The 27,127-nt window shown below is 38.8% G+C and overlaps 2 protein-coding genes and 1 long non-coding RNA gene across 11 annotated transcripts in view; 2 read left to right on the plus strand and 1 right to left on the minus strand.

Moving 5' to 3' along the window:
- Positions 1-1,854, plus strand: part of PRIMPOL (primase and DNA directed polymerase) — a 34,968-nt gene extending 33,114 nt beyond the window's left edge. For all 8 annotated transcript variants that reach the window (XM_032298759.1, XM_032298761.1, XM_032298764.1 and 5 more), the window contains one exon: positions 1,497-1,854. In XM_032298759.1, coding sequence (XP_032154650.1) covers positions 1,497-1,745 — 249 coding nt within the window. In that variant the 3' untranslated portion in view covers positions 1,746-1,854. The remainder of the gene's footprint in view (positions 1-1,496) is intronic.
- A 71-nt stretch (positions 1,855-1,925) lies between these two features.
- The window catches only part of CENPU (centromere protein U), a 35,632-nt gene continuing 10,430 nt past the window's right edge, over positions 1,926-27,127 (minus strand). The window contains exons 5-13 of one of the 2 annotated variants that reach the window (XM_032298765.1): positions 26,779-26,839; positions 26,039-26,275; positions 21,335-21,404; positions 15,050-15,155; positions 8,637-8,715; positions 8,367-8,414; positions 7,099-7,160; positions 4,493-4,649; positions 1,926-2,321 (exon numbers count right to left, since the gene is read on the minus strand). In XM_032298765.1, coding sequence (XP_032154656.1) covers positions 2,214-2,321; positions 4,493-4,649; positions 7,099-7,160; positions 8,367-8,414; positions 8,637-8,715; positions 15,050-15,155; positions 21,335-21,404; positions 26,039-26,275; positions 26,779-26,839 — 928 coding nt within the window. In that variant the 3' untranslated portion in view covers positions 1,926-2,213. The remainder of the gene's footprint in view (positions 2,322-4,492; positions 4,650-7,098; positions 7,161-8,366; positions 8,415-8,636; positions 8,716-15,049; positions 15,156-21,334; positions 21,405-26,038; positions 26,276-26,778; positions 26,840-27,127) is intronic. The other variant, XR_004275351.1, reaches the window with a different exon arrangement.
- LOC116565254 lies at positions 22,513-22,806 on the plus strand. Its single transcript, XR_004275353.1, has 2 exons — positions 22,513-22,599; positions 22,679-22,806. It is a non-coding gene; the product is annotated as an uncharacterized LOC116565254 (long non-coding RNA).

The following is a 27,127-nucleotide window of genomic DNA, read 5'->3' on the forward strand; positions in this document are numbered from 1 at the left end:
TTACTCGCACTTTGCCAACAGTGCTTGTTTGCCTCGATCACTACTAATCTGGTAGGCAAAAGGGGTACCTCAGTTGTTTTAATTTGCATTTCTTTAATGAACTCTTTTCAGATTCGCTGTTTAATGAAGTGCCTGTACCTATTCTGTCCATTTTTCTGTAACTTATTTGCAATAACTTAAGTACTTTTTTGACGTATTTTTTATACTTTTAAATTCTAGTTGTTTTTTTTTTTTTTGCCACATCTATCAGCTTTTTCCTTTACAGTGTTATGGTTAGAATAAAAATTACCTGCTACAAGCAGAACAAGTGATTGATTTTATATTCTAGAAAACTCAATCTGGTATCTACTGTCTTAAAACATGTCTCTCGAAAAAACTCCGTTTGGAATGGTGGAAATCCCGTTCTTGGTCTGCAAGAGCTGGACATAAAATAACTGATAGCCAGATTCTCTGGTAAAATACCAGGTTAAAACGTTTTGAAACAAGAACAAAGTAAATTTTAAAAAATAAACTTTGTCGCCAAGAGGAGGATGACTGCATCATCCTTGTTGGTCTAGATTGTGATTTAGATATTCACAATTGCAGTGCATTTTTAAAGTATTTTTTCTGCTAATCCAGTTAACACCTCAAAATGCCAAGTTGAAAGTAACTGGTGTAATATATTACCACTACTTGGACATAACCTTTTAAAATAATAAAAGATAAAGAATAGAATGAACACCCATGTAACTATCACTTAGTTTTCAGTTAACATTTTGCCTTTCCTGCTTCACTTGTTTAAAAAATATTTTAAACTAAATTACCAGTTGGTGTTATTTACTTGCTTTTCTGTTGCAGTGATTATCTTATTTCATTGGTCACCTGAACCTACAGAAATGTACAATAGGGAACTCTGCCATCTGTCCTTCATGGGGTTGCCATTTGTTAGCATTTGGTTACATTCGCCTTCTCCCTCTATTGTATACGTATGCATTCTTATTTTTGATGACTCTTAAATTGTAGACATCAAAACTCTTCATCTCCTAATATTTAAGAATGTAGCTAAAGGAGTTTTTATAGTATTTTAATGAGGGGGTGTCATGTTGCCCAGGCTAGTCTCAAACTCCTGGCCTCAAGCAGTCCTTCTGTCTCAGCCTCCCAAGTAGCTGTGATTACAGGCATGTGCCACTAAACTGAATAAGGACATTCTTTACATAAATAAAATTATTTAGTGGGAGGATCAACTAAATATCCATCGTAAAGACATTCTATGGCAAAATAATTGATGTAATTTCAAATTTGCAGTTTCAAGTTTTGCCTAAGCTTAAGTGCAGCAACGTTTCAATCAGTGCACTCATTCCCATGGTGAGGTATCAGAGACAGCATTCCTCCAGCATATTCACTATAGTATCTTGTCACTTAATGCCTTACTTTAACATAGAGTATATGGTCAAATCACATATGCTAAGTAAATATTTTCATATCCCACTCGCTCACCTTTCTCCACTGAAATAAAGGAAGAAGAGCTTACAACAGATGAAACTAGGAGCAGTGAAACCCAGAATCCTCATAAGCCATCACCTAGCAAGCTGTCAACAGGTGCATCTGCTGACACAGACTGGAATAATGGCATTGATGATGCTTATTTTTTAGAAGCTACTGAAGATGCTGAATTAGCTGAAGCGGCAGAGAACAGTCTTCTGAGTTACAATAGTGAAGTGGATGAAATTCCTGATGAACTAATTATAGAAGTATTACAAGAGTAGCTAATTCACTGTGGACACTTGTCACCAGGCTATAATTTGCCTGATGTCTATCAGATTTGATAAATATATTGTTAAACCTGTTTACATAAACTAAGTTTTATCACTGTTTTCCAATTTTGGTGTACTTAAATTCAGTAAAAACCCCCTTATTAATCAAAATTAGTCTATGTTCACATCAACTTAATTTTACAAGTTTATTACAACTCTTATATCTGGGGCTGATTAGACAAGGTGTCAGCATTTTAAAATTACTGAAGATATTAACCAGAAAAGATTATGGCCTCTAAAACTACTGATGCCATTTTAACATTGTTCACAACCATTTAATTGGAATAACAAATTTTAGATTCTGGTAAGTAGGCCTTAACTGCTTTGCAAAACTTTATTTAATAAAGTACAGTTTCAAAAGCTAACAGCATGAGACTAGTCTTCCTATAGGCACGTTTTAGTAGACTGCTCTTCTCATTTCTAGTCAAGGAGCTTCTCTAACCGATGGTTGATATTTTGCAGATGGCTTTCAGCTCCCAAAAGTGTTCTTGCTTTAAATAACAGAGCTGGAAGGCTGGATGAATCATACTGTTGAAAGAAAATAATTTATATAATTAGCAATATCAAAACTTATATAACCTTGTCCCTACATAGCTCAATCTTATGACCAATGCAAATTCTGATAGAGCTTTCCATTAACTAGTCCTCCTTTCATTTTTAACTAGGACCACTAAGAAAATTGGTTTTCATCCATTTCCTTAGAACATAATTGATCACAAAGTTGTTAGGAGCTGCTCTGCAAAGCATGAACTGATCTCATCCCAGATGATTCAAAGAACTATGTCATCTCTATTACTGAAGATAGGAAATCATGCCTGGGACATGTCAAGACTTGATTTGGGCAAGTCTGCTTGTGCTGTGTGGGGTCTGCTCACAGAAAACTGTAAGATTTTTTTTTTTTTTTTTTTTTTTTTTTCTTAAAAACTTTTATGGGTCTGGTGTTCTCATTCCATTAGTTCTTTCAGTTAAAGTAAAACCTATCATCTAGAGAGATTATTGGGAAAATCAATTAAATGTCTCAAAGGTTGCCAATCCGAATGTTCTTAATGATTAAAGTTAAAATTAGAATACAAACCCAACATAAAATAGCACACACAATATCTAATTCACGATTTCAAAGTAATTAAAGTCAAACTTCCAGTTGCAAATTGTATCTAAGGGTGCATGATTAATTTCTCCTTACAGAATTTTATCATACTTTGATAGTTTGCTGTTTAATATCATGTTTTCAAGATGACAGCAGAGAAGCTGTCACACCATGACTACCATACACGATACTGGGATTTTATACAAATATTTGACAAGCTAATGTGTTCAAGCTCTCCCAGGCACCTGCTCTAGGGAGGGATAAAGTCAACAACTCACATTTGTCACTAAGTGTTTAGAGGTAAGACATATACCCAAATATCTACCATCATTAAGGCAAAAAGGACAGTAACTACAAGAGAAGTGCAAAAAGGTACTCAGGTCACACCAAGATCAGGATGCTCATCCAGTGGTGTGATCCAGACAAGGCAGAGACACTAAACCTCGCTTTTAACCGAAGTATTATGTTCAAGCTGAATCAATGATACACGTAACTTCCCCAAACTGAGTAACCAAACTCCAAATCAAACTTTGGACTAGTTAGGTAATTAAAAAAAATACCTTTAAAAGTGTTCTATTTCTAGATCTCTAATATACAAATAACCTTTAGGCTCAGGAAAATTAACTTAGATAATTGTCAAAACCTTAACACTGAATTTAGAAGAATACAAATCTGATCATAAAATATATGTATACATTACATTTAATTATATCTACATATTTTATATAAAATCCTATTAGGGTATACAAATTTTTTTTTTTCTAGAACTTAAAACATTTCTATTAATCTGAGGTGGATAACAGTAGCAAAGTTTGCAGTAAAAATCCAGAAGCAACTATAAAATGTATTAATAAATCTGTTTTCCTACTATATTCCTTTTTAATGTTTCTTAATTTTTTTTTGAGGCAAAGTCTTGTTCTGTCACCCAGGCTGGAGTGCAGTGGTGTGATCACAGCTCAGTGCAGCCTGGACCTCCAGGCTCAAGTGATCTTCCCACCCCAGCCTCCAGAGTAGCTGGGACTACAGGCATGCACCACCACCTGGCTAGTTTTTGTATTTTTAGTAGAGATGGGGTTTCACCATCACCCAAGGCTGGTCTTGAACTCCTGGGCTCAAGGGATCTAACTTGCCTTAGCTTCCTGAAGTCCTATGATTACAGGTGTGAACCACCATGCCCAGCCTATTACTTAACTTCTAAAATCATACCTACCAGTTATATGGGAAAATGGCTTGTTTTTCACATACGAAAGATGCTGTGAACATGGGCTAGACAAAATAGAAATGCCTGGTCTTTCAAACATGGCTGAGTGGTCTTACAGGAATGAAAATTGTAAAAAAGCAGAATGTGATTTTTCAGTTGAGATTTATACATACGATATAAACTTCCCTTGATGAAATTCAGCTGTCCGAGTGAAAATACCTTAAACAAATCGGCGATTCTAGACATTACTCCTCCAGCCTTAAGTAGCTAAGAAAAGTGCTGATATAATGAAGTTTCACTGGCTTAGGTAGACTCTCCATTTGTCTTTCCCCAAAGCTTCTGATACTCTAGCATGCAAATATTCTCCCACAATCATCTTCTGAAGCATGATAAAAAGTAAATTAGAGTTACCATTTCCTTTACATTTGGTTCTTTCGCTTGAACATCTGAATAATCTTGATAGAGCTGTTTTAAATTAGATAAGAAATATGCTGCATGCCTAAGGGAAGACTTTCTCTCTTTAAGTTCATCATATTTGGTTTGTAGTTTTTTCAGCTGTGGCTCCATCCTAAAACAAAAATAAGTGACATATAATAAAATGTACCGGCCTATCGTGTGTGAAACTGAGGATACAGGTACGCTGAGTGAGTATGAAGAACCAGGGTTGGCCAACTAGATGACTAAGATTCTGGGTTTCAGTTTAAAACATAGGAAAAAAAATAATCTCTGAAATACAATGCACAATGAATAATTAGCAGTGACATCCACAGAAGAATATGACTTATAAATGCAAAATTCATCAAGCCATTCAAGTCTTGGGAACTACTGGATCAAATGTATGCTTGGCTAACATTCAGCGGCTCACGCCAGAAGAGCCGGGCACTACAGTTTAACACAGAAACCATAGACAAAAAGCTTTCCCAGTGTTTCTTCCTCTTAGCAAATTTGTCCACTTTCTAAAGTCTAATAAAACCAGTGGAAGACTATCAGTTCAGTGCCTGGATGAAGAATGTGTGACCCTGGGCAAACTGCTTCATCTCTCAGTGGGTGAGTTTCTTCACCTATAAAATAAAAAGGGGTAACTTGGGTGTTATGGATCAGCAAAAAAAGGAGGGGCAAAGGCTGCCAATTTTGCATTTTGCCAAAAAACACACAAAACTATTCTCTAATTTCATAAAAGAAAAGTCTTCTTTAACAATTCTTTACATTGAACAAATGGAGCACTGGGGAAAACTCACTACTGAGCTGGCAGCCATGGCCAGGAGGGCTGGATTTAGAGTCAGCTGACAGTGAATCCTGGCTCCCCAACTTCCTAGAGATGCGCCCGTGGGCAAGTTACCTCCCTGTGCCTTAGGTTTTCATATGGCAAGTTAAAAATAATGATATACCATAGTTTTTCTTACGGCTTTTCAAAATACATTTCTCAACTTCTAAAATTATATCTAGAAAAGAAACAAAAGTCAGTCTCAGTAGACAAGTCTCAGTAGTCTCACACTGAAGACACGTGTAACCAGGCCTGACTGTAGCTTTAACCACTTATCTCATAGGACTGCGATTATGATGAGTTAGCATAGAAAGCATTTAAGAAAGTGCCCTGCCACATAGGAAGCTTGTAAATGTCAGCTTTCCTTATTACCTTTAGTTTTCTTATTTTGGGCTGGGTCAATGAAAACCTTATCACAGGCCAGCACCTGTCCAGAGACTTGATTTAGAAACCAACAGATTGCCGGGCGTGGTGGCTCACGCCTGTAATCCAAGCACTTTGGAGGCCAAGGCGGGTGGATCACCTGAGGTTGGGAGTTCAAGACCAGCCTGACCAACATGGTGAAACTCTTTATTAAAAAAAAAAAAAAGAAACTAACAGATTAGACAACCGCTTTCTCCCCATTAAACTCCTGTTGTAGTCTTTTTGTTTTTGAGACATAGTTTCACTCTGTCGCCCAGGCATGATCTTGGCTCACTGCAACCTCTGCCTCCCCCATTCAAGCAATTCTCGTGCCTCAACCTCCCGAGTAGCTGGGATTACAGGCGCGTGCCACCACGCCTGGCTAATTTTTCTATTTTTAGTTGAGATGGGGTTTCGCTATGTTGGCCAGGCTGGTCTCAAACTCCTAACCTAAAGTGATTTGCCTGCCTCAGCCTCCCAAAGTGCTGGGATTATAGGCGTGAGCCACCATGCCTGGCCTGGCACTCTTTTTTAAACTTAGTTTTGACTAAGTTTTAAAAGTTTCAACTTTTAATTATACACGTTCTTTTCTGACAGTATCACTTTCTTTCACAAGCTATTTTAAAGCTCAGGAATGGAGAGCATATCTGGCACAGCTTTACTACTCTAGCTCTCACAACAGCCCTGGCCTCAAAACATACTTGTGGCCTGAAGCTGATGTGTGCTCCCGTCTTCCTAACCAGAAATTGGGGGCAGCCCTGGCCTGCAGGGCCTGGTAAGGTCACCTGGCCCACACTTAGGATTTGGTTCACATGCGTGCCACTCCAAGGCATACCCTTCAACAATATCAACAATTGTCAACACTTATACAGCACTTGCTGTGTGTGCCTGTCCCTATGAAGCACTTTCTATATATGTACTCATTAAACTTCCACAACACTCTATGAAGTATGACCATTATTATGCCTATATACAAAAGAGGGAACTAAGCACTGGGACGTTAAGTAACTTGGTCAAGGTTGCACAGCCTGTAAGTGGCAGAGCTTGGGTTCAACCCACTCATTCAATGCATAGATTCTAGAATTCAACCCAGGCAGCTGAATTCTAGAATCTACGCATTAAATCTCTTAAGGCCAGAGCTGAGAAATCTGTGGAGACAGGTCAGTGTGGAATTCTCCTTTGCTAAAGGGTTAGGCAAGTAGGTAGCACACCCTACCTTCACTGAGTATCCGAGTGCGAAGATAACCCGGGGCTTTAATATGACACAGCGGCAACTGTCACTCCCCTAAATGACACACTGTAATTACATCCTTTTAGGTAAGTGCTCAAACAAGATTTCATAGTATCTTACCGAAGCAGTTCATCCTGGACTTCAATCATACGCTGCCTTTTCTTTTCGATATCTGAAATCATCTAAGTAACACAATCATTTGTGTTAAAATTAACTTTGTAACTATTTGAGCACTGCCACATACACTGCCAGGTAATGAAGTCCAGTGGAAAACAAGACAGACCCAATTCTTACCATCACAGACTTTGGTCTAATGGGGAAGACAGACATTACATACAAACGGTACGTAATTACAACTTGCAATACTTGCTATAAAGGAAAAGAAGAGAGAACTCTGGAAAAGAAAAGCATGGGTATCTTCAGAATGACTGGGGAAAAGCAGGAGTCAGGTCTTTACTGGACCCTGTGACCTGTAAAGTAAGATTTTATCTAGGCGCACTAGGGAACTATCAAAGCAGGGGAGTGCTGTGATCCACTCTATTTTAAAAGGAACATTTCAATATATTTTATTATCTCAGCCATTTAGTCACTTTTAGTGATTACCTAATACTCCACTGTTAGACATTCATAATGTTCCCATTTCAAAATGAGCAATGCAGAAATGACCAGTGAGAATTTAAAACTGAAAAGAAAAAGAGAAACACCTCAAAGCTTGTAATCACTGGAAGGAAAATGTATGTATTTTAAGTCCATTTCTATTTGAAATGTAGAGGTAGACTTCCACTCCTGGACTCATCTCTGATGCTCGGAAGTCATTTGGTCCAACCATTTACAGGTGAGCAAAGGAGGCTCTTGAGCTTATCGCCCACTGCAGACCCAGGGGTGTACAGCGTATGGGAGGTAGAGCATTGAAACAGCAGAGCCAGGACTAGACATGAGGTCTCCTGACCCCTAACCCAGTATTCTTCCCAGGCTATCCTTCTACCTGTAGCAATTCTTTATTCTAAAGGGTTGTGCTTTTTGACATTCAAAAAAGCAATAAATATATGTTAATATATATCCATATAAGTGGTCATTTTGGACTTGGTAGTCATTTTTGAGCTGACTTTGGGACATTAATAAAAAGCTTAAATTTCTGTCTTTAATTATAAAAACAATTATTTTGACATCTGTGCAGCTTTAGGAATCAAAAGTGATTAGGCTCCCCATTCCTTACCTTGCATTAATAATACCAACCAAATCAACCACAAGATCAAGCAAATAAAAGCCTAACAAGATTATGAAATCTATTCACACTCCAAAGACTGTAAACTCAGAGTCAAGTCTTCACGTAACTCTACGTCAGTATTGTATTTGACTCTATGACTCTCATCACATAAATAATTTACCTTAGCATTCTTCCTTTTCAGATTTCTCAACGTCTGGCTTTCTTTAAGCTACACAGAACAAAAAATATATATGTACATTACTTTCCAAAAGTAAATTAGTTTCACATGTATCACATTTAGTTTAAAAAGTTATGTAGAATATGGGTAGTTCTAATGAGTTTAAAACCATACTGCCAGCAAATGCAAGCTTTTCTAAGACAACAATATGCTGCTTCAGCATTAGTGAAAAACAAAAACCTTAGGCCAACAAATGTATGTCAGGGAGCTTACCAATTTGGTGATTTGTTCTTTAACGTTATAATAAAATGTGTCCATGGCTGCCTTACAAATTTTAGATTCTATTCTTTTTCTGTAGAGGAATTAAAAAAAAGTCTAAGTACCATAATGGATTTTGTCAGGCGTTTCATTTGCTTAACATATAAACAAACATACACATACAATTTGGCATATACTTTTTAATTTTAAAAATCTCTTATTTTTTATAATTTCAATTTTCATTTTAGATTAAGGGATTATATGGGTATACTGCACGACACTGAAGTTTGGGGTACAACTGACCCCATCACTTAGGTAGCGAGCTTAGTGCCCAACAAGTTGTTTTTCAGCTCTTGAATCCCTCTCTTTCTTTGAGGAGTCCCCAGTCAACTGCCATCTTTATTTCATGTTCACCCACTTATAAGCAAGAACATGTAGTATCTGGTTTTCTGTTCCTGCTATAATTCACTTAGGATAATGACCTTCAGCTGCATCCACATTGCTGCCAAGAACATTTTTTTTTTTTTAAGGTTGTGCAGTATTCCATGGTTTACAGGTATCATATTTTCTTTATCCAACCCACAGCTGATGGGCACCTAGGTTGATTCAGTCTTTGCTATCATGGATAGTGCTGCACTGAACTATGAGAGCACCATTCTAAATAACTAAGATGGCAATGTTTAGCCTGCAGCATTTTCTCAGGCTGAAAAAATACTGGAAACATGTTATCAGCAAAAGAAAAAGAACAAAAATATTTTTCCTAAGCCCTCTGGTATGGGGTCATCTTAATTCCTTGATACTGACCAACCTCACAGGTGATTACCAAGTAAGGTAGAAATGCCTATGGCTAGGCTAATTCCAGTCTTTTCCTACTACCTGACATACCCAGCAGACTTTATTCCCTCCCTCTTTGCCTGTTGGCAAGAGGAAGGGCAACTGTGTAACACATTTGGATTGGCCAAAAGTAGCCATAAATCGGGTGTTTAGTTCTTCAGAAACTTTAAAGCTCACACAAACTGCTTCAGGTCCCTGTCATTGGGGAGAAGAGATCTGGTGGCCAGGCTGATTCTCCTGGCTTGGCTCAGTCACCCATTAAGATGGTTATTATTAAAAAACAAAACAGCAAGTATTGGTGAGAAAGTACAGAAATAGGAACCCTTGTGTTGCTGCTGGAAATGTAAAATTATATAGTCACTGTGGAAAACGGTATTGGCAGTTTCTTAAAAATAAAAAAAAAAAAAATTAAACATAGAATTACCATATGATCCAGCAATTCCTTTTCTAGGTATACACACAGAACTGAAAGCATGGGCTTGAGTATCAGTTGTACACAATGTTTGTAGCAGCATTATTCACAATAGCCCAAAGGTGAAAACAACTCAGGTGTCCACTGATAGATGAATGGATACAGAAAATGTGTTAAGGCTGCGCACGGTGGCTCATGCCTGTAATCCCAGCACTTTGAGAGGCTGAGGCGGGCAGATCATGAGGTCAGGAGTTCCAGACCAGCCTGACCAATATGGTGAAACCCCATCTCTACTAAAAATACAAAAATTAGCCGGGCGTGGTCGCATGCGCCTGTAGTCCCAGCTACTCAGGGAGGCTGAGGTGGGACAAACACTTGAACCCGGGAGGCGGAGGTTGCAGTGAGCCAAGACCACACCACTGCAATCCAGCCTGGGTGAAAGAGAGACTCCATCTCAAAAAAAAAACAACAAAAAGAAAATGTGTTAAAATGATGACTGCGTAACAATGTCTCAGTCAACAGTGGATGGCACATACAATGTACCTAGTGACACCACTGCTGACATAATGTTATAGCACAATGCATTACTCATATACTTGTGGTGATGCTGGTGTAAACAAACCTATAGTGTTGCCTAGTTGTGTAGAAGTACAGCACATGTAATTACATATACTACATAATACTTGATGATAAATGACTGTTATTTGTACTATAATATAGTACACTTGTTGTACTATACTTTTAATCGTTACTTTATAATGTACTTCTCCTTATTTAAAAAAAAAAAAGTAAACTGTAAAGCAGGTCTTTCAGGAGTATCCCAGAAGAAAGCACTGTTAGCACAGGAGATGCCGACTCCATGTGCTGAAGACCTTCCAGTGGGATGTGGCGTGGAGGTAGGAGAAAGTGATGTCGATGATCCAGACGCTGCGTAGGCCTAGGGTGTGTGGGGGTGTGTGTGTGTGTGTGTGTTAGTTTTTAACAAAAATGTTATAATAGTTAAAAGAACAAACTTTTTAAATAGAAGAAAGCTTATAGAATAAGGATATAAAGAAAGAAAATATACAGCTGCATAATGTGCTTTTAAGCTAAGTGCTATTGCAAGAGTCAAAAATTAAAAATTTAAAGTTCATAAAGTAAAAAAGTTATGGTAAACTGTTTACTAAAGAAAAAAGTTTTTAAGTTTAGTGTAGCCCAAGTGTACAGTGTTTATAAAGTCTACAGGTGTGTAACAGTAATGTCCTAGGCCTTCAGATTCACTCAATGACACCGAGAGCTACTTCCAGTCCTGGAAGCTCCATTCGGGTTAAGTGCCACATACAGGTGTAACATTTTTTATTTTTTAATTTATTTTTTTGAGATAAGGTCTCACTCTGTCACCCAAGCTGGACTGAGTAGTGTGATCATAGCTCATTGCAGCCTCAAACTCTTGGGCTGCAGTGATCCTCCTGCCACAGCCTCCTGTGTAGCTGGGACTACAGGCATGTGACACCACAGCTGCTTAATTTTTAAGTTTATGCCCCATTTAAAAAATAATTTCTAATGTAATATATTATTTGATAATGTAATATCAAATCATGATTTTCAGATGTTAAAGTATTTTTTAAATATGCCAGTCACAGTGGCACATCCTGTAATCTCAACTACTCTGGAGGCTGAGGTGGGAGGATCCCCTGAACGCAGAAGTTGGAGACCAGCCTGGGCAACACAGCAAGACCCCATCTAAAGAAAGCTTTTTTAAAATAAGAACTGGTCAGGCCTTTGCATGTGGCTTTTTCAATCACAAAGGTGATGGTCTACACGAGACAGCCCTTCCAAATTCTAGCAACATAAAAGTCTGGCAAAATTCAATTAATTGAATCAGCTATAGATTATTCTAAGAGTTTGTAATGTTGCATTTCATGGAATACTTCCCTACTTATACATAACCTGCTTATCATCCGTTTATACTGATGTAACAATGAAGCTATTAAGGTGTGAGTGCTAGGTACAGGATACTAAAAACAGACCTTTAAATAGTAGTTGACTTAATTTCAAAAGAGTGGCGTGTTTGATGTAGCTGAGAACACCATATTGTCAAGGAAACAAGATGAGATTAGTGATTCCCCAGAATTTGGTATGACAAAAACACAAGGTTGTACTGCAATGTTAAAAGTCTAAGAAAATTACTATGCCTCTTCTAAATCATTTCTTTTATCAAGAACTTATTACCAGTTACTTACAATGCCATTTTCCCCTAAAACAACAGGAATCTATAATAAGCTTCCTATAATAGATTTGTGAATGGGAAAAGGATAACACAAGCAAGACGGTCTTGAGTGTGTTAAGAGAACTGCGCTACTTTTAACAGGAAACTGGCTCTGGAATATACAGTACAGAAGAGTCAAACAGGCACTTCCTACAATGATAATGATGAGTTCACATGACAGGCTGGCTCCTTTCCCCAAGCTAACCCAGAACTAGAGGCAACACCACCGAGAAAATGGAGAAAGCTGTGAAAACCCTGAGGGGGAGGTCATGTAGAGAGGATGACTGCTGTGAGAGGTCGCACTGTGGCCAGGGAAGGAACAGAGAGCTGAAGGAAGCTGATTACTGCCTCTTCCCATCACCGATCTCATCGATAGTGCACCTGATCCACCCCCGCTCCCCTGCCCCTGCAGCAACTCAGACCTCTATCAGTGTGTCCTCAAGACTGAAACTCGGGTTGGGCTTGTGGGGCCTGTAGAAAAACAAGAAAGGCTGACTGACTTTGGGCAGCTGTTTCCTCACCCTTCCCTGGCCAAACCCCCATGCTGGAGAATGATGACTCAGAGTCCATCTTCTCTTCCTGCTGCTCCTCTTTGGAGGGCGAGGGGTGAAGTGCTGACCTGACAGGCTGCTTTGTGAGATGAGTCGCTGAGGCTGCCCAATAGGGCTTACCCCACACCTTCTGCACTCACTGGCACTAACAGGGACTGAGGTTTGACCTTCTTCAATCCACACTGTCTGACAGAAGCTGACAGCCCAGGGGAAAATAAGCTCAGAGGCTGGAATAACAAGACACTGGAGGAACCCAATTATTTCAAAAAGAAAACACATATCAGAAACCTTAACAGAAGCAGATATTTTATAATAGTTGATCCAGTAATTTTAAATTAGCCCAACAGATATTCTAAGGAAGATATTAGTAGCATAAAACATGAATATAAGAAGACACAAAAAAGCACCAGAAATAGCCAGGTGTGAGTGGCTCACAACTGTAATCCCAGCTGTTTGAGAGGCTGAGACAGGTGAATCACTTGAACCTGGGACCATCTGGGAGGTGGAGGTTGCAGGGAGCCAAGATCACGCCACTGTACTCCAGCCTGGGTCACAGTGAGACTCCAATCCAAAAAAAAAAAAAAAAAAAAACCCAAAAAACAAAAGCAGAAATATTAATATAAAAGCTAAGTTAAATAAAGAAGTCAATAGGTGAGACAAATGACAGAATAGATATTTCTGAGAATAAATTAGCAAATCTAATTTCTTAGAGTGAGGAAATCTCCCAGTGAATGAAGCAAAGGATAATAATTAGAGAACAAAAAAGAAAATTAAAATTGTTTTAAATTCTTAGAATTAAAAAATGTATTGTGTTCGATAGCAATAGATTAAAAAAAAAAAATAGACCAGGGATGGTGGCTCATGTCTGTAATCCTGGCTAACATAGTGAAACCCCGTCTCTACTAAAAATACAAAAAATTAGCCAGGCATGGTGGCTCTCGCCTGTAGTCCTACCTACTCCAGAGGCTGAGGCAGAAGAATTGCTTGAACCCGGGAGGCAGAGGTTTCAGTGAACTGAGATTGCACCACTGCACTCCAGCCTGGGTGACAGAGTGAGACTCCATCCCAAAAATAAAATAAAAGTCAAAATTAACAAAAACCTTGGAATGAAAAGGTCAGGTCCAATACAGTGAAATTTAAGAATATCAAAGAAAAAAAAACAGTTTAGAGAGCTAAAGAACAGACCACATATAAAGAAGTAAGAATTAGACATCAAATTTTTCAAAAGCAACACTTGATGTAAAAGAATACAAAGTTTCCAAAGCATTTAAGAAAATAATTTAAAACCTCAAATATATCCAGCTAAGCTGTCATTCAAATTCAAGGATATAATCAAAATAATCAGAGGGTTTAGAAGTTTTGCAACATAAAGAGCCACAATGAAGTGTTGGATAAATTATTTAAATAAGACTAAATGCATAGCTATAGGATGTTGCAAGAAAATATATAAAAGGGATCAAATACCTAAGTAAATTTTGTTATTGTCTTAAAAACAGAGACATACGCACATGACAAAAGTGGAAATTTTATCTACCTTAATCTAGAATTAAAGGTGGGAAGTTATAAACACAATTTTTTTTAAAGTGAAAAAAATTCAGAACATCAAAAAGTAGAATAAAAAAGTTAAGTGAAAACATTATCAACATATTGTTCAAGATACAGCGATAATTACAATAAATGTTAATGGATTAAACTCAACAGTTGAAGTTCAAAGACTGATATACTGAATTTAAGAAGACTAATAAGGAAATAAAAATTTAAGGTCACAGAAAGGTTGAAAGTAAAAGAAATTAAAAAGAATGCAAAATCTGACAAACGCTAGCAAAGGAAAATGATGATGCTTATTAGTATCAGGTACAGTAAATTTTAAGACAAAGAAAGTATGGTTAGGAATAGGGTGGGTGACCAGATAAAATGTCCAATCTGAAAAACAGAGCAATTTTAAACATGATTTTCCTGATAGTCTCTAAATATATACTGCACAAATGAATAGAAGTACCAAGAAAAACTAAACATAGATCCAATAATTACAGATTCTATCTAGATTCAGTGATCAGAAATTCTAGAAAGATGATGTACAAGGTCATGAAGAAAGCCTCAAAATTAAGAAAAGCAAATAGGTATCACCAGGCCATGATCTCTGACCACAACATATTTAAGACAGAAAGTTAATACAAAAATGTAAATTTAAATGTCTACATATGTGGACATATAAAAATATATAAATTCTCCAAAGAATTAAAGAAAAAATAATAATAAAATGTAAAAATATCTAAAACAATGACAATGAAAATAAGTACATAACAAAAACTGTAGGATGAGCAAAAATGGTGCTTCAAGGGAAATTTATTAGGTAAATATACCACATCATCAAAAGACTTACGTATACTCTTGGTGGACTTTGCCAAATTCAGGCAAAACAACATTCATCTCCATGATGTCACTGGTTTTCTTTCCGTCCAGACACATATGCACAGTATTGGAAGTATCTAGAATATTAAGATAATATGCTGATTATTCATATTTTGGCTATAGGTCCAGAGTTCTGAAAGCCTGACACAAAAACAGTCCCACTGAATTGTAAAAGACACCTACTTCAAGAATCAGAAAAGGAGCCGTACTCACTTCTTATCCCTGTGCATAGTCTTGCAAACCCCTACATACACTTTCACTCTAACTGCTGTCTTGCTGGTTTTCCTATTTCTGCTAAAGCAACCAAAAGCATTGCTGCCTTTTAATCACCTGTGTCTTTATTTAGTAGTCTGCTGTTATTTAACATTACTGGGGATAAGTTCTTCACTGTTAGCTGTATTTTCTGAATTTTAATCCATCGGATAGGCCACTCATAAGATACAGCAAGATTACTATTTAAATAATTGTAGTAATATACCAGACAGGAATCTGAAGACCTTGGTTTTAGTTTGAGCTTCTTTCTTACTAGTCAGAAGATCTCAGGCAAGTCATTTAACCTTCCAGGGGTCATTTCCTCAATGATAAACAGAAGAAATAAAACCATGCTCTTTTGAGACTCAAGCAAGAAAGTATCTGTTAATGCATTTACAAAATCTATAAATTACATCTGTAAGGTGTTATTATCAATTTCCAAAGCATATCCCAATTTTTTCTTTTAAAAAATTTTTTTGAGACAGTGTCTTACTCTGTTGCTCAAGCTGCAGTGCAGCAGCACAATCACCACCATTACAGCCTCAAAGTATAGGCTAAGTAATCCTCCCACCTCGGCCTCCCAAGCAGCTTGTACTACAGGTGTATGCCACTACGCCTGGCTGTTTTTGAAAACTTTTTGGAAAGGTGGGGTCCCACTATGTTGCCCACGCTGGTCTTGAACTCCTGGGCTCAAGCAATCCTCTCTCCTCAGCCTCCCAAAGTGCTGGGATTACAGGTGCATCCACTATGCCCAGCCCCCAATTTTCTGTATAATGTTAACATAAGCCATTGGCAGGATAGTCTACTCTTCTTCCATAACTAACTCCTTGTTTAATACTGTAATACTGACAAACATACTGGGAGTTTGTCTCCAGATTCACAATAACCTGAGCACAACTCCTGGCTGTGGTGGATTAATGACAGTCGCCAATTCTTTGCCACTCTTCCCTATTTCCGTTCCCTTGAATCTAAGATAGCCCTATGATTGCCTTAATCAACAGAACATGAAGAAGTAAAAGGCCAGGTCTCAGGGGATCCGCAGCTTCTGCTTTTCAGCTCCTGCAATGCTCCCTCTTGTATGTCAACTGTCACATACAATTCTGACTACCAAAGAAGAGGCAAGCCCAAGCTAGCCACTGAAAAAGAGGGCACATACAGGAGGAACAAGACACCAGACACATGAACACAGACATCTTAGACTTTCCACCCTAGCTCAGCCATTAAACAAACAGAATTGACCAAAGCAAAACTGTAAGCAAATTAAACGATGGCTGTTGTCAATCAGGGGCTGGCAAACTTCTGTGAAGTGCCAGACAGTAACTACCGTTGGCTTAATGGGCCAACTGCTCAACTCTGCCATTGCAGTGTGAAGGCAGCCACAGACAATCCACAGAAAATCGAATCTGGCTGTGATCCAATAAAAGTTCATTTTCAAATACAGGCAATGGACTAAATCTGAATTGTAGATATATATGTATTTTTTGAGACAGAGTTTCACTCTTATTGCCCAGGCTAGAGTGCAATGGCACCATCTTGGCTCCCAGTAAACTCTGCCTCCCAGGTTCAAGCGATTCTTTTGCCTCAGACTCCTGAGTAGCTGGGATTACAGGCACGTGCTACCATGCCCAGCTAATTTTTGTATTTTTAGTAGAGATGGGGTTTTACCATATTGGTCAGGCTGGTTTCAAACTCCTGACCTCAAGTGACCCACCCTCCTTGGCCTCTCAAAGTGCTGGGGTTACAAGGATAAGCCACCACGCCCCATCCAACCCAGACATAAGTTTTCTAATCCATGTTTTAGATTACTAAGTTTTAAGGTAGTTTGTTAGGCATTAATACATACCCAAAACACTGGCTGAACCCACTTATGACAAGTTTTTTAACCTAAGTCTCAATTTCTCATCTGTAAAAATGGGGGAAATAATAGTATCTATACTTCATAGGCCTATTACAACAATGAGAGGGAAGATGACAAATCCCTACTCACCTAAACTCAGGACTCCATGATTTTTAGAAAAACCGGTAATCTGAAAAAAGTGGTTCTGCTTTTATAAAAGACACAGTATCTAAAAATCTTATCAGTCTAAATAAAATTTTCCCCAAGCTCTCAGAACACTCAAAACAATTTTTTTTTAAGTTTAATTAAGAAACATTGGCAGGGCGTGGTGGCTCATACCTGTAATCCCAGCACTTTGGGAGGCTGAGGCGGGTGGATCACCTGAGGTCAAGAGTTCAAGACCAGCCTGACCAACCTGGTGAAACGCCTTCTCTACTAAAAATACAAAATTAGCCAGGCATAGCAGTGCATGCCTGTAATCCCAGCTACTCGGGAGGCTGAGGCAGGAGAATCGCTTGAACCTGGGAGGTGGAGGTTGCGGTGAGCCAAGACCGCACCACTGTACTCCAGCCTGGGCAACAAGAGTGAAACTCTTTTTATTTTGGCATCAAAATTGATTTATGATGAGTTATTTTATACACATGAGAACATTTATAAGTGTGTAATATAAAAATGCCTAATAAAAGGGATGCCCATAGGACCACAGTATAGCTGAAGAGAGCACTGGCCGGGTGCGGTGGCTCACACCTGTAATCCTAGCACTTTGGGAGGCTGAGGCAGGTGGATCACTGGAGGTAAGGAGTTCAAGACCAGGTTGGCCAATATGGTGAAACCCTGTCTCTACTAAGAAAAAAAAACAAAAAATTAGCCAGGCTTGGTGGCAAGTGCCTGTAATCCCAGCTACTCAGGAGGCTGAGGCAAGAGAATCGTTCGAACATGGCAGGTAAAGGTGGCACTGAGCAGAGATCACATTGCACTCCAGTCTGGGCAACAAGAGCGAAACTGTCTCAAAAAACAAAAGAAGAGACAGAGAGAGCATTAACAAGACACTGGAAGCACTCTGCGTACCCGACTCCAATGTTTTCTAAACTGTGTGTTTATATTACTCTTCATTATAATTCTATTGCACAGGAATATATTCCTAAACAATGTAGAGTTTAGTTTTGCATGCTTTGGACCTTTTTATAATTGCTTATGCACCAGTATAAGTTTTGCTTTTGTATTCCATTCCATAAATATACTGCAATTTATCTATCAATTCTAATGTGATAAGTTGTTTGCTGTATTTTGCTAGCATGAAAGACAATGTTAAGAGTACTTACATACATGATTCACAGCCATGTTCAATAATTCCTCTAGTAAATATACCCACCAGCAACTGCTAGGTTTCAAAGTCTGAATGTTTTTTCAACTTTGCCAGAGAATGGCCAAAATTATTCTCAAAGCGCTTATATCTCTTTATATCTGCAGTGGTTAAGAATCTCCACTGACAACATCTTTATTAAATATGGACTTGAGAGACTAAAATACTTGCCAAACTAGAAGGTGCAAAAGGGTGTCTCATTGTAGCTGTAAATTTAAATTTCTGTGATTAAGAACAGACTCCCTTCAAATATTTATTTTACTGTTTCGTCTTCTGTAAAAATGTTGGTGTCATCTGCCCCTTTTGCTACTAAGTTGTCTTTTTATGGATACTCCTGTATTTTCTCTAAAAATTGTCCAATTTTACCTGTGATATTTAAGCCTTCAATTCAAAACTACTTTTTAATGTGTGCAAGTCAGAGGCGGTCTCATTTTTCTATAGGGAAAACACTGTCACAGAACCACCTTTCCCACTGCCCAGCAACAACAATTCTGTCATGCATTCATCAAGTTTCCATAAATGCAGGGTCTCTTTTCTGGTCTATCTTTTGGTGGCAGTGTCCCTAAGATTAGAATTAAATGTCTGTTAGATCAGGAGTCCCCAAGCCCCTGGCCACATACTGGTACCAGTTTGTGGCCTGTTAGGAACTGGGCCACACAGCAGGAGGCGAGTGGCAGGGTGAGGGGGATGAGTGAGCATTACCACCTGAGCTTTGCCTCCTGTCAGATTCTTATAAGAGCGCAAACCTTATTGTGAATTGCACATTCAAGGGATCTAGGTTGTGAGCTCCTTTTGGGAATCTAACTAATCATGACTGATCTGAGATAGAACAGTTTCATCCCAAAACCATCCCCAACCCCCATCCATGGAAAAATTGTCTTCCGTGACACCAGTCCCTGGTACCAAAAAGGTTGGGGACTGCTGTGTTAGACCTGCCCATAAAACTATAAAGAACTGAGGGGTTTTTGTTAGTTTAATTAAAAAAACGTAAAACTAGTGTTTGAATTTAATAGTTATAGGATTATTTTAGTTTTCTTCTTCAAAATCCAGCTTCAGTAGCTTTGCATTTTCTAGATATTTATGTGTTGCAATATAGGAGAGGGATGGTATCTCCTTTTCATCTATTTTGGAAGGGAACTGGATTCATTTTTAAAATTTGTTTTTAATTGACACATAGTAATTATACATATTTATGGGAACAGTGTGATGTTTCAAAACATATATGTATTGTGTAAAAATCAAATTAGGGTATTCAGCATATCCATCACCTTATACATTTATCATTTGTTTGTGGTAAGAAGACTAAATATACTCTCTTCTAGCTATTTTGAAATGTGTCATATTGTTAACCAGTCACCCTACTGTGCAACAGAATACCTGAACTTACACCTCCAATCTAATTGTAACTTTGTACCCACTGACTAGCCTCTCCCTATCCCCTGCTCCCTACTAGCCTCCCCTATTTTAAATTTATTCAAATGAAGTTGTTCATTATATTCTTAGTAACATTTTTAACTGTGCAGCTTCTGGTAGGAGTATAAAGTTATATTATACAACCACCTTGGGAATGCAGTTTGCAAAGTTTGGCAGTTTCTTGTAAAATTAAACATATGCCTACCCTGTAACTCAGCAACTTCACTCCTTTTTATTTACTCAAAAGAAATGAAAACATTTTCGCAAAAAACGTGTATAGGATGTTCACTGGCTGGGCATGGTGGCTCACGCCTGTAATCCCAGTACTTTGGGAGGTTAAGGAGGGCGGATCACAAGGTAAGGAGATAATACCAGCCTGACCAACATGGTGAAACCACGTCTCTACTAAAATACAAAAAATTAGCCAGGTGTGGTGGCATGTACCTATAGTCCCAGCTACTCGGAAGGCTGAGGCAGAGGAATTGCTTGAATCCGGGAGGCAGAGGCTGCAGTGAGCTGAGATCATGCTACTGCACTCCAGCCTGGCAACAGAGCAAGACTATGTCTCGGGGGGGGGAGGGGGGGGGGGGGGGGGGGGGGGGTGGGGAAGAGTTCACAGCACCTTTATTCAAATAGCCTAAACCTGAAAACAACTCAGCTGTCCATCAGTAAGAGGCTGGATCAACTGTGGTATAATCACACAATGGAATAAGCTCAGCACTAAAAATGACACCAAACAACAAGGATGGACTGCAAAAAGACTATGCTGAGTGAAAGAAGCCTTACGCAAAGGAGTACACATTATGTGATTCCAACCATAAGAAGTCCCAGAACAGGCAAAACTAATATACGGCAGAAAAAGTGTCCTTGAAGCTACTGCCTCTGGAGATATGGTGTGGGGACTGACATGAAAGAGGCATGGGGGAACTTTCTGGAGTAAATCCTTTACATGTTGACAGTAGCTTGAGTTACATAGGTGTTTGCATTCCCCAAAACCCAATGACTATACATTCAAGAGCAGGGCATTTTATTGTACTGTATATACATTTTACATTCAAAGAAAAAATTGTAAACAATGAACTCCAGTTAATCATGTGCATACTGAAGTACTGCAGAGGAATTACTGATGTCTACATTATTTTAAAATGCCTTTAAAAACTGGACTAATGGATTATTTAATACTTGCTTTACTACCTATCTAATAAATAATAAAATGTTAACTGTAAAATCTAGGGAGTATATGAATATATACTACAAATATTTTTCATCTTAATTGTATGTTGAAAATTTTATGTACTTAATTACAATTTACTACTTTAATAAATTAAGAATAGGGTCTTCTCTTATGAAATTCCTGAATGAGTGACAAAGTATAAAACATCATTTTCTACCTGAATCTATGGCTTCACTTCCTGATTTCTTCCTTATGTCATAAGGCATCTTCCCTTTTTTCTGAGTTTTCTGCAAAAAACAAAACAAAAAACAAAAAAACCCCACAGCATTTAATTTTTAAGAAAAGTTTTCTTTGTCTTAAATCATAAGGATTAACACTATTATCAAACTGTCATTCAGTATTTTAGCCGAGCACAGTGGCTCACGCCTGTAATCCCCGTACTTCAGGAGGCTGAGGTGGACAGATCACTTGAGGTCTGGAGTTCCAGACCAGCCTGACGAACACGGTAAAACCCGGTCTCTACTAAAAATAATACAAAAATTGGCAGGGCATGGTGATGCGTGCCTGTAATCCCAGCTAGTAGGGAAGCAGAGACAGGAGAATCACTTGAACTCAGGGGAGTCAGAAGTTGCAGTGAGCCGACACTTTGCCACTGCACTCCGGCCTGGGCACAGAGCAAGACTCCATCTCCAGAAGAAAAAAAAATTAGCTACAATTCTCATTTAGTTCTAACATAGATTAGTTATATAAATTATCTACATTAATATATGGAAGCATTGCAAACAAACTGTCACAAAATAAGAAAAAATAAAACTGATAACAGATGTTGCCTTGATAGAAAAACTGAACTTTCATTACTTAAGATAACATGGGGAATCAGCTCAAATTTCTGCTCTCAGCTGTGGTAAAGTAACAACTTCCAAACTAGCTCTCTTGCCATAAACAACCATAAAATAGGGGAACAGGGGTGGCAATTCAATTCAGGTACTGGACAATAGGCAACACACAAGACTGGGTTCCTGGAGAAAGGGAAAACTTGGAAGGTGAACCCCATGACTGCCATCCCCACTCCACACACAGTTTCTAGATGGGGCATAGTGAGCTAAAGTCTAGGCAGGGCATGACAATCCTACCCAGCTGAGGCACTTGGAATAAGCTGCTCAGATGAGAGCACAGGCACCTGTGTGTGTGTGTGGGGGGGGGGGTGGCTCCTAAAAGTCCTTGTCGGAGTACTGCCCATGTGCTGGGTGAGACCACACAAAGCCTACCAGAAAGCACTATCATGGGGATAACAATATAATCGATAACAAAGGACAAACAGCACTGGGGTCATGGGACAAAGTAAATGTACCTGGGAAAGAGACAACTCACGGCTCATCAGAAACCATAAAGACCAGAAGACAACAGAATGGCATAAAGAGCTGGGGAATAAATCTGTCAACTCAGAATTCCATAGCCATTGAAATATCCTTTAAAAACAGAGTTAAAATAAAAACACTTCCAGATAAACAAAATCTGAGAGAACTTGTCACCAGCAGACCTGCCATGAAAGAAATGCTAGAAGATATCCTGTAGGCTGATGGGAAAAGATATCAAATGGAAACTTGTATCTACGGGCAGGCAATCAGTGAAATGGAAAAAGGAACAGATAAAACTGCAGAACGGCTGCTGCTCATACTTTTCTTAAAAACAACTCTTTCAGCCAGGTGTGGTGGCTCATGCCTGTAATCTTGGTACTTTGGGAGGTCAAGGCGGGCAAATCACAAGAGATGGAGACCATCCTGGTCAACATGGTAAAATTCCATCTCTACTAAAAATACAATTAACTGGGCATGGTGGTGCACGCCTGTAGTCCCAACTAATCAGGAGGCTGAGGCAGAAGAATTGCTTGAACCTCGGAGGCAGAGGTTGCAGTAAGCCAAGATCATGCCACTGCACTCCAGCCTGGTGACAGAGCAAGATTCCTTCTCCCTCTCCCCAAAAAAAAGGCTCTTTCAAGCAGAAATGACAATGCTATATAAAGTTAGATTAATAACACAGAAGTAAAACATGACAAAACAGCACAAAGGATGGGGATGGACAAATGGAATACATAATATTGTTACATAATTACATTTATGTAGTGGGAGGGAGGTAGTTGTCAAGTAGAATGTATGAGGTGATAACACACTGATTTTAAATAGACTTTACTAATTTAAGGATATATTTTTAACCTGGGAGCAACCACTGAAAAAAATTTAAAAAGGTATAGCTAAGAAGCCAACAGGGAAAATAAAATGAAATACAAAAATAATATTCAACTAATCCAAAATGAGCAAGAGAGATAAAACAGAATCAAATGGAAAACAGTATGATAGATGTGAAAGTCACCAAGTTTAAAATTACATCAAAAGTCAATGGACTTTCAGCACAAGTTAAAAAAAAAAAAACACCGCCTCTATGTAATTGATGAATCAAACAGACCATTCCCCCTCATCAAAAACAAAAAGCAGTAAGGAGACAAAATCTCTGAACCACACTATCAATCAGCTTGACCTCAATTGACATTTACAGAACACAACAGCTGCAAATTCAAGTGCACATGGGATGTTCACCAAGACAGATTAGCAATAGAGATCATGTTTTGCTTCCATTTGTGTAAAGACAGGAAATAAAAATTAGAAAATATATTTGTTTACATATACAAAAGGAAACTCAAAGGATATATAAGAAACTATAAGGTTACATGTGTGTATGTTTAGCAGGTGGAAAGGTGAAGACGACCGGGTAGCAGGGACACCTAATTTTAAAAAGTTTCAAAACATTAAGCTCAAATGAATTAACAATCACATATTAAAAACTTGACCAAAAGACATTACATGTCAAGAATTTTAGAACCAATACAACGACCTAGAATTCTTTTTTCTTTTTTTTGAGATAGAGTCTCACTCTGTTGCTGAGTATATTGGCATGGTGGTATTGGCTCACTGCAACCTCCACCTCCTGGGTTCAAGTGATTCTGCTGCCTCAAACTCCCAAGTAACTGGGATTACAGGCATGCACCACCACACCCAGCTAATTTTTGTATTTTTAGTAGAGATGGGGTTTTGTCATGTTGGCCAGGCTGGGCTTGAACTCCTGACCTCAGGTGATCCGTCCACCTTGGCCTCCCAAAGCGGTAGGATTACAGGCAGCATGAGCCACCACGCCCGGCCTAAGATCTAGAATTCTTTTTTTTTTTTTTTTTTTTTTTTTTGGGATGGGGTTTCCGCTCTGTAGCCCAGGCTGGAGTGCAGTGGCACAATCTCGGCTCACTGCAACCTCCACCTCCTGAGTTTAAGTGATTCTCCTGCCTTATCCTCCCAAGTAACTGAACTACAGGCACCCACCACCACACCTGGCTAATTTTTGTATTTTCACCACATTGGCCAGGCTGGTCTCGATCTTCTGACCTTGTGATCTGCCTGCTTTGACCTCCCAAAGTGCTGGGATTACAGGCATGAGCCACTGCGCCCAGCTATTTTTTTTTAAGACAGAGTCTCGCTCTGTCATCCAGGATGGAGTGCAGTGGTGTGATCTGGGCTCACTGCAACCTCCACCTCCCAGGTTCAAGCGATTCTCCTGCCTCAGCCTCCTGAGTAGCTGCAACTACTGGTGCCACCACGCCTGGCTAATTTTTATATTTTTAGTAGAAACGAGGTTTCACCGTGTTGTCCAGACTGGTCTCGAACTCCTGACTTTAAGTGATCCACTCGCCTTGGCCTCCCAAAGTGCTGGGATAACAAACGTGAGCCACTGGGCCCAGCCAAGACCCAGAATTCTTAACAGCAATTGTTTTCCTAAGGAAATGATCCAAGGAATGCACAAATATTTAGCTACAACAAAAATTCATCGGGCCGGGCGCGGTGGCTCAAGCCTGTAATCCCAGCACTTTGGGAGGCCGAGGCGGGTGGATCACGAGGTCAAGAGATCGAGACCATCCTGGTCAACATGGTGAAACCCCGTCTCTACTAAAAATACAAAACATTAGCTGGGCATGGTGGCGCGTGCCTGTAATCCCAGCAACTCAGGAGGTTGAGGCAGGAGAATTGCCTGAACCCAGGAGGCGGAGGTTGCGGTGAGCTGAGATCGCGCCATTGCACTCCAGCCTGGGTGACAAGAGTGAAACTCCATCTCAAAAAAAAAAAAAAAAAAAAAAAAAAAAAAAAAAAAAAAAAAAAAAAATTCATCAAAGCACTTATAATTTTTAAAATAGCAATTCTGCATTAGTAAGAGATTACTAAACTATGCCATATCCATGAATGGAATGTTATGCATTCATTAAAATGGTATTGTTGAATACTTAATGACAAGTATATGATTTCACTTAGGGTAATAAAAGCTCACTGAAAAGACCAAACAGCATAGACCAAAAAACATGGTGGTTATTTTGGGTTATGGTATTACAGGCAATTTTATCTTCTTTTCTATACCTTCTAGATTTTTTTTTTTTGCAGATGGAGTCTTGCTAACAGAGCAAGGCAACAGCCCAGGCTCGAGTGCAATGGCGCAATCTCGGCTCACTGAAACCTCTGCCTCCCGAGCTCAAGCTATTCTCCTGCCTCAGCCTCCCAAGCAGCTGGGATTACAGGCACACACCACTGCACCCAACTGATTTTAGTATTTTTAGTAGAGACAGGGTTTCAACCAGGTTGCCCAGGCTGGTCTTGAACTCCTGACCTCAGGTGATCTACCCATCTCGGCCTCCCAAAGTGCTGGGATTACAGGCATAAGCCACCGTAACCAGCCATACCTTTTAAATTTTCTAAAACAAACATTTTTATTACATTAAATACAAAATTTATCTATGCAAAGATCTGAAGGAAAGAGAAAATGTTTCATTTCTTCCCTAAAATTTTTCAATAAACTTTTTGCTCTCCAAGGGGATGGCAGACACTCTTACCGATTGACTTTCTATTGCCAAGTTCGCTTTTTCAACAGAAGGCTGGGCACTACGGGGTCCTATCTTTCTAGAAGTGACCGACTCAATTGGCTTCTCTAAAAGATCTGAAGATGCTGTACTTGGAACAGCCTCATGTCGCTGTGTACTTATTTTCTCTGCTGATTTAACTTTTCTTCTTACATCAATTCCTTCAGTGCTTTCAGAGTCATCACTAATGGGCTTGAGCTTTCTTCCTGACTGTGTGGAAGAAAAAACAGCAGTACTTACATAGAAAATATAAATGCTTATAATTCTTACTGTAATAATAGAAAACTATCTAGTCCACGTTCCTCACTTCTAAACTCCAAAATTGAACATAATAGGAATATGGCAACATAATTAGTGCATAGAACAGGAAACCAAAATGAAAGGTTACAATAAACACTCCCAACAATTTACTTTGCCTTTTTAAATCACAACCTAAACACAGTACAAGAATGCTATGAAAACTGACAAGGTACATAAAGATGTGAGACCTCTTTAATGAAAAACACTTCAGATACAAACATATTTTGCTTTTTACTATAAAAGTATTTTCTAAAAAAAGTACTTCATAAAAAATGTTGCTATGGAGTATTTTCTCTATTTGCATCTAATCTAAACAGGAAATGAAATATTTTACAGAACAGTTTCTCTATTTGCATCCAATCAAACTATAACATATTACAAATTAAGGTAGAAGAGAGAATACTCCTACATACCTTTTTTGCACTAATTTTCACAGATTTGTTCTCACTTGTTTCATTTCCAGAAGTGTCTGAACTATAAAAAGAACAAGCCATCAATATCTTGCACACATTCCATTTATATTCACATATGTCTTCTCTCAACTTGCTCATCCAACATCAAAACAGACTTAATTTAATAAGGCGATATCCTACTTGTCACATACAAGCCTGCCACCTTCCCAGATTTAGTGGCTGTCTCCCACATCTTCCCACACCCAGGCCATGTGAGTTTCTCCCAGGCAAGCAAGTAACCTGTTCCATCACTGCAGCAGCTTGTGGTCATGTCTGAGAACTGCACTTTTCTCCAAGTTACCAGTCCCAG

Source organism: Sapajus apella, unplaced genomic scaffold (assembly GCF_009761245.1).
Source record: "Sapajus apella isolate SASKATOON/1434 unplaced genomic scaffold, GSC_monkey_1.0 scaffold39, whole genome shotgun sequence".
Taxonomy (NCBI): domain Eukaryota; kingdom Metazoa; phylum Chordata; class Mammalia; order Primates; family Cebidae; genus Sapajus; species Sapajus apella.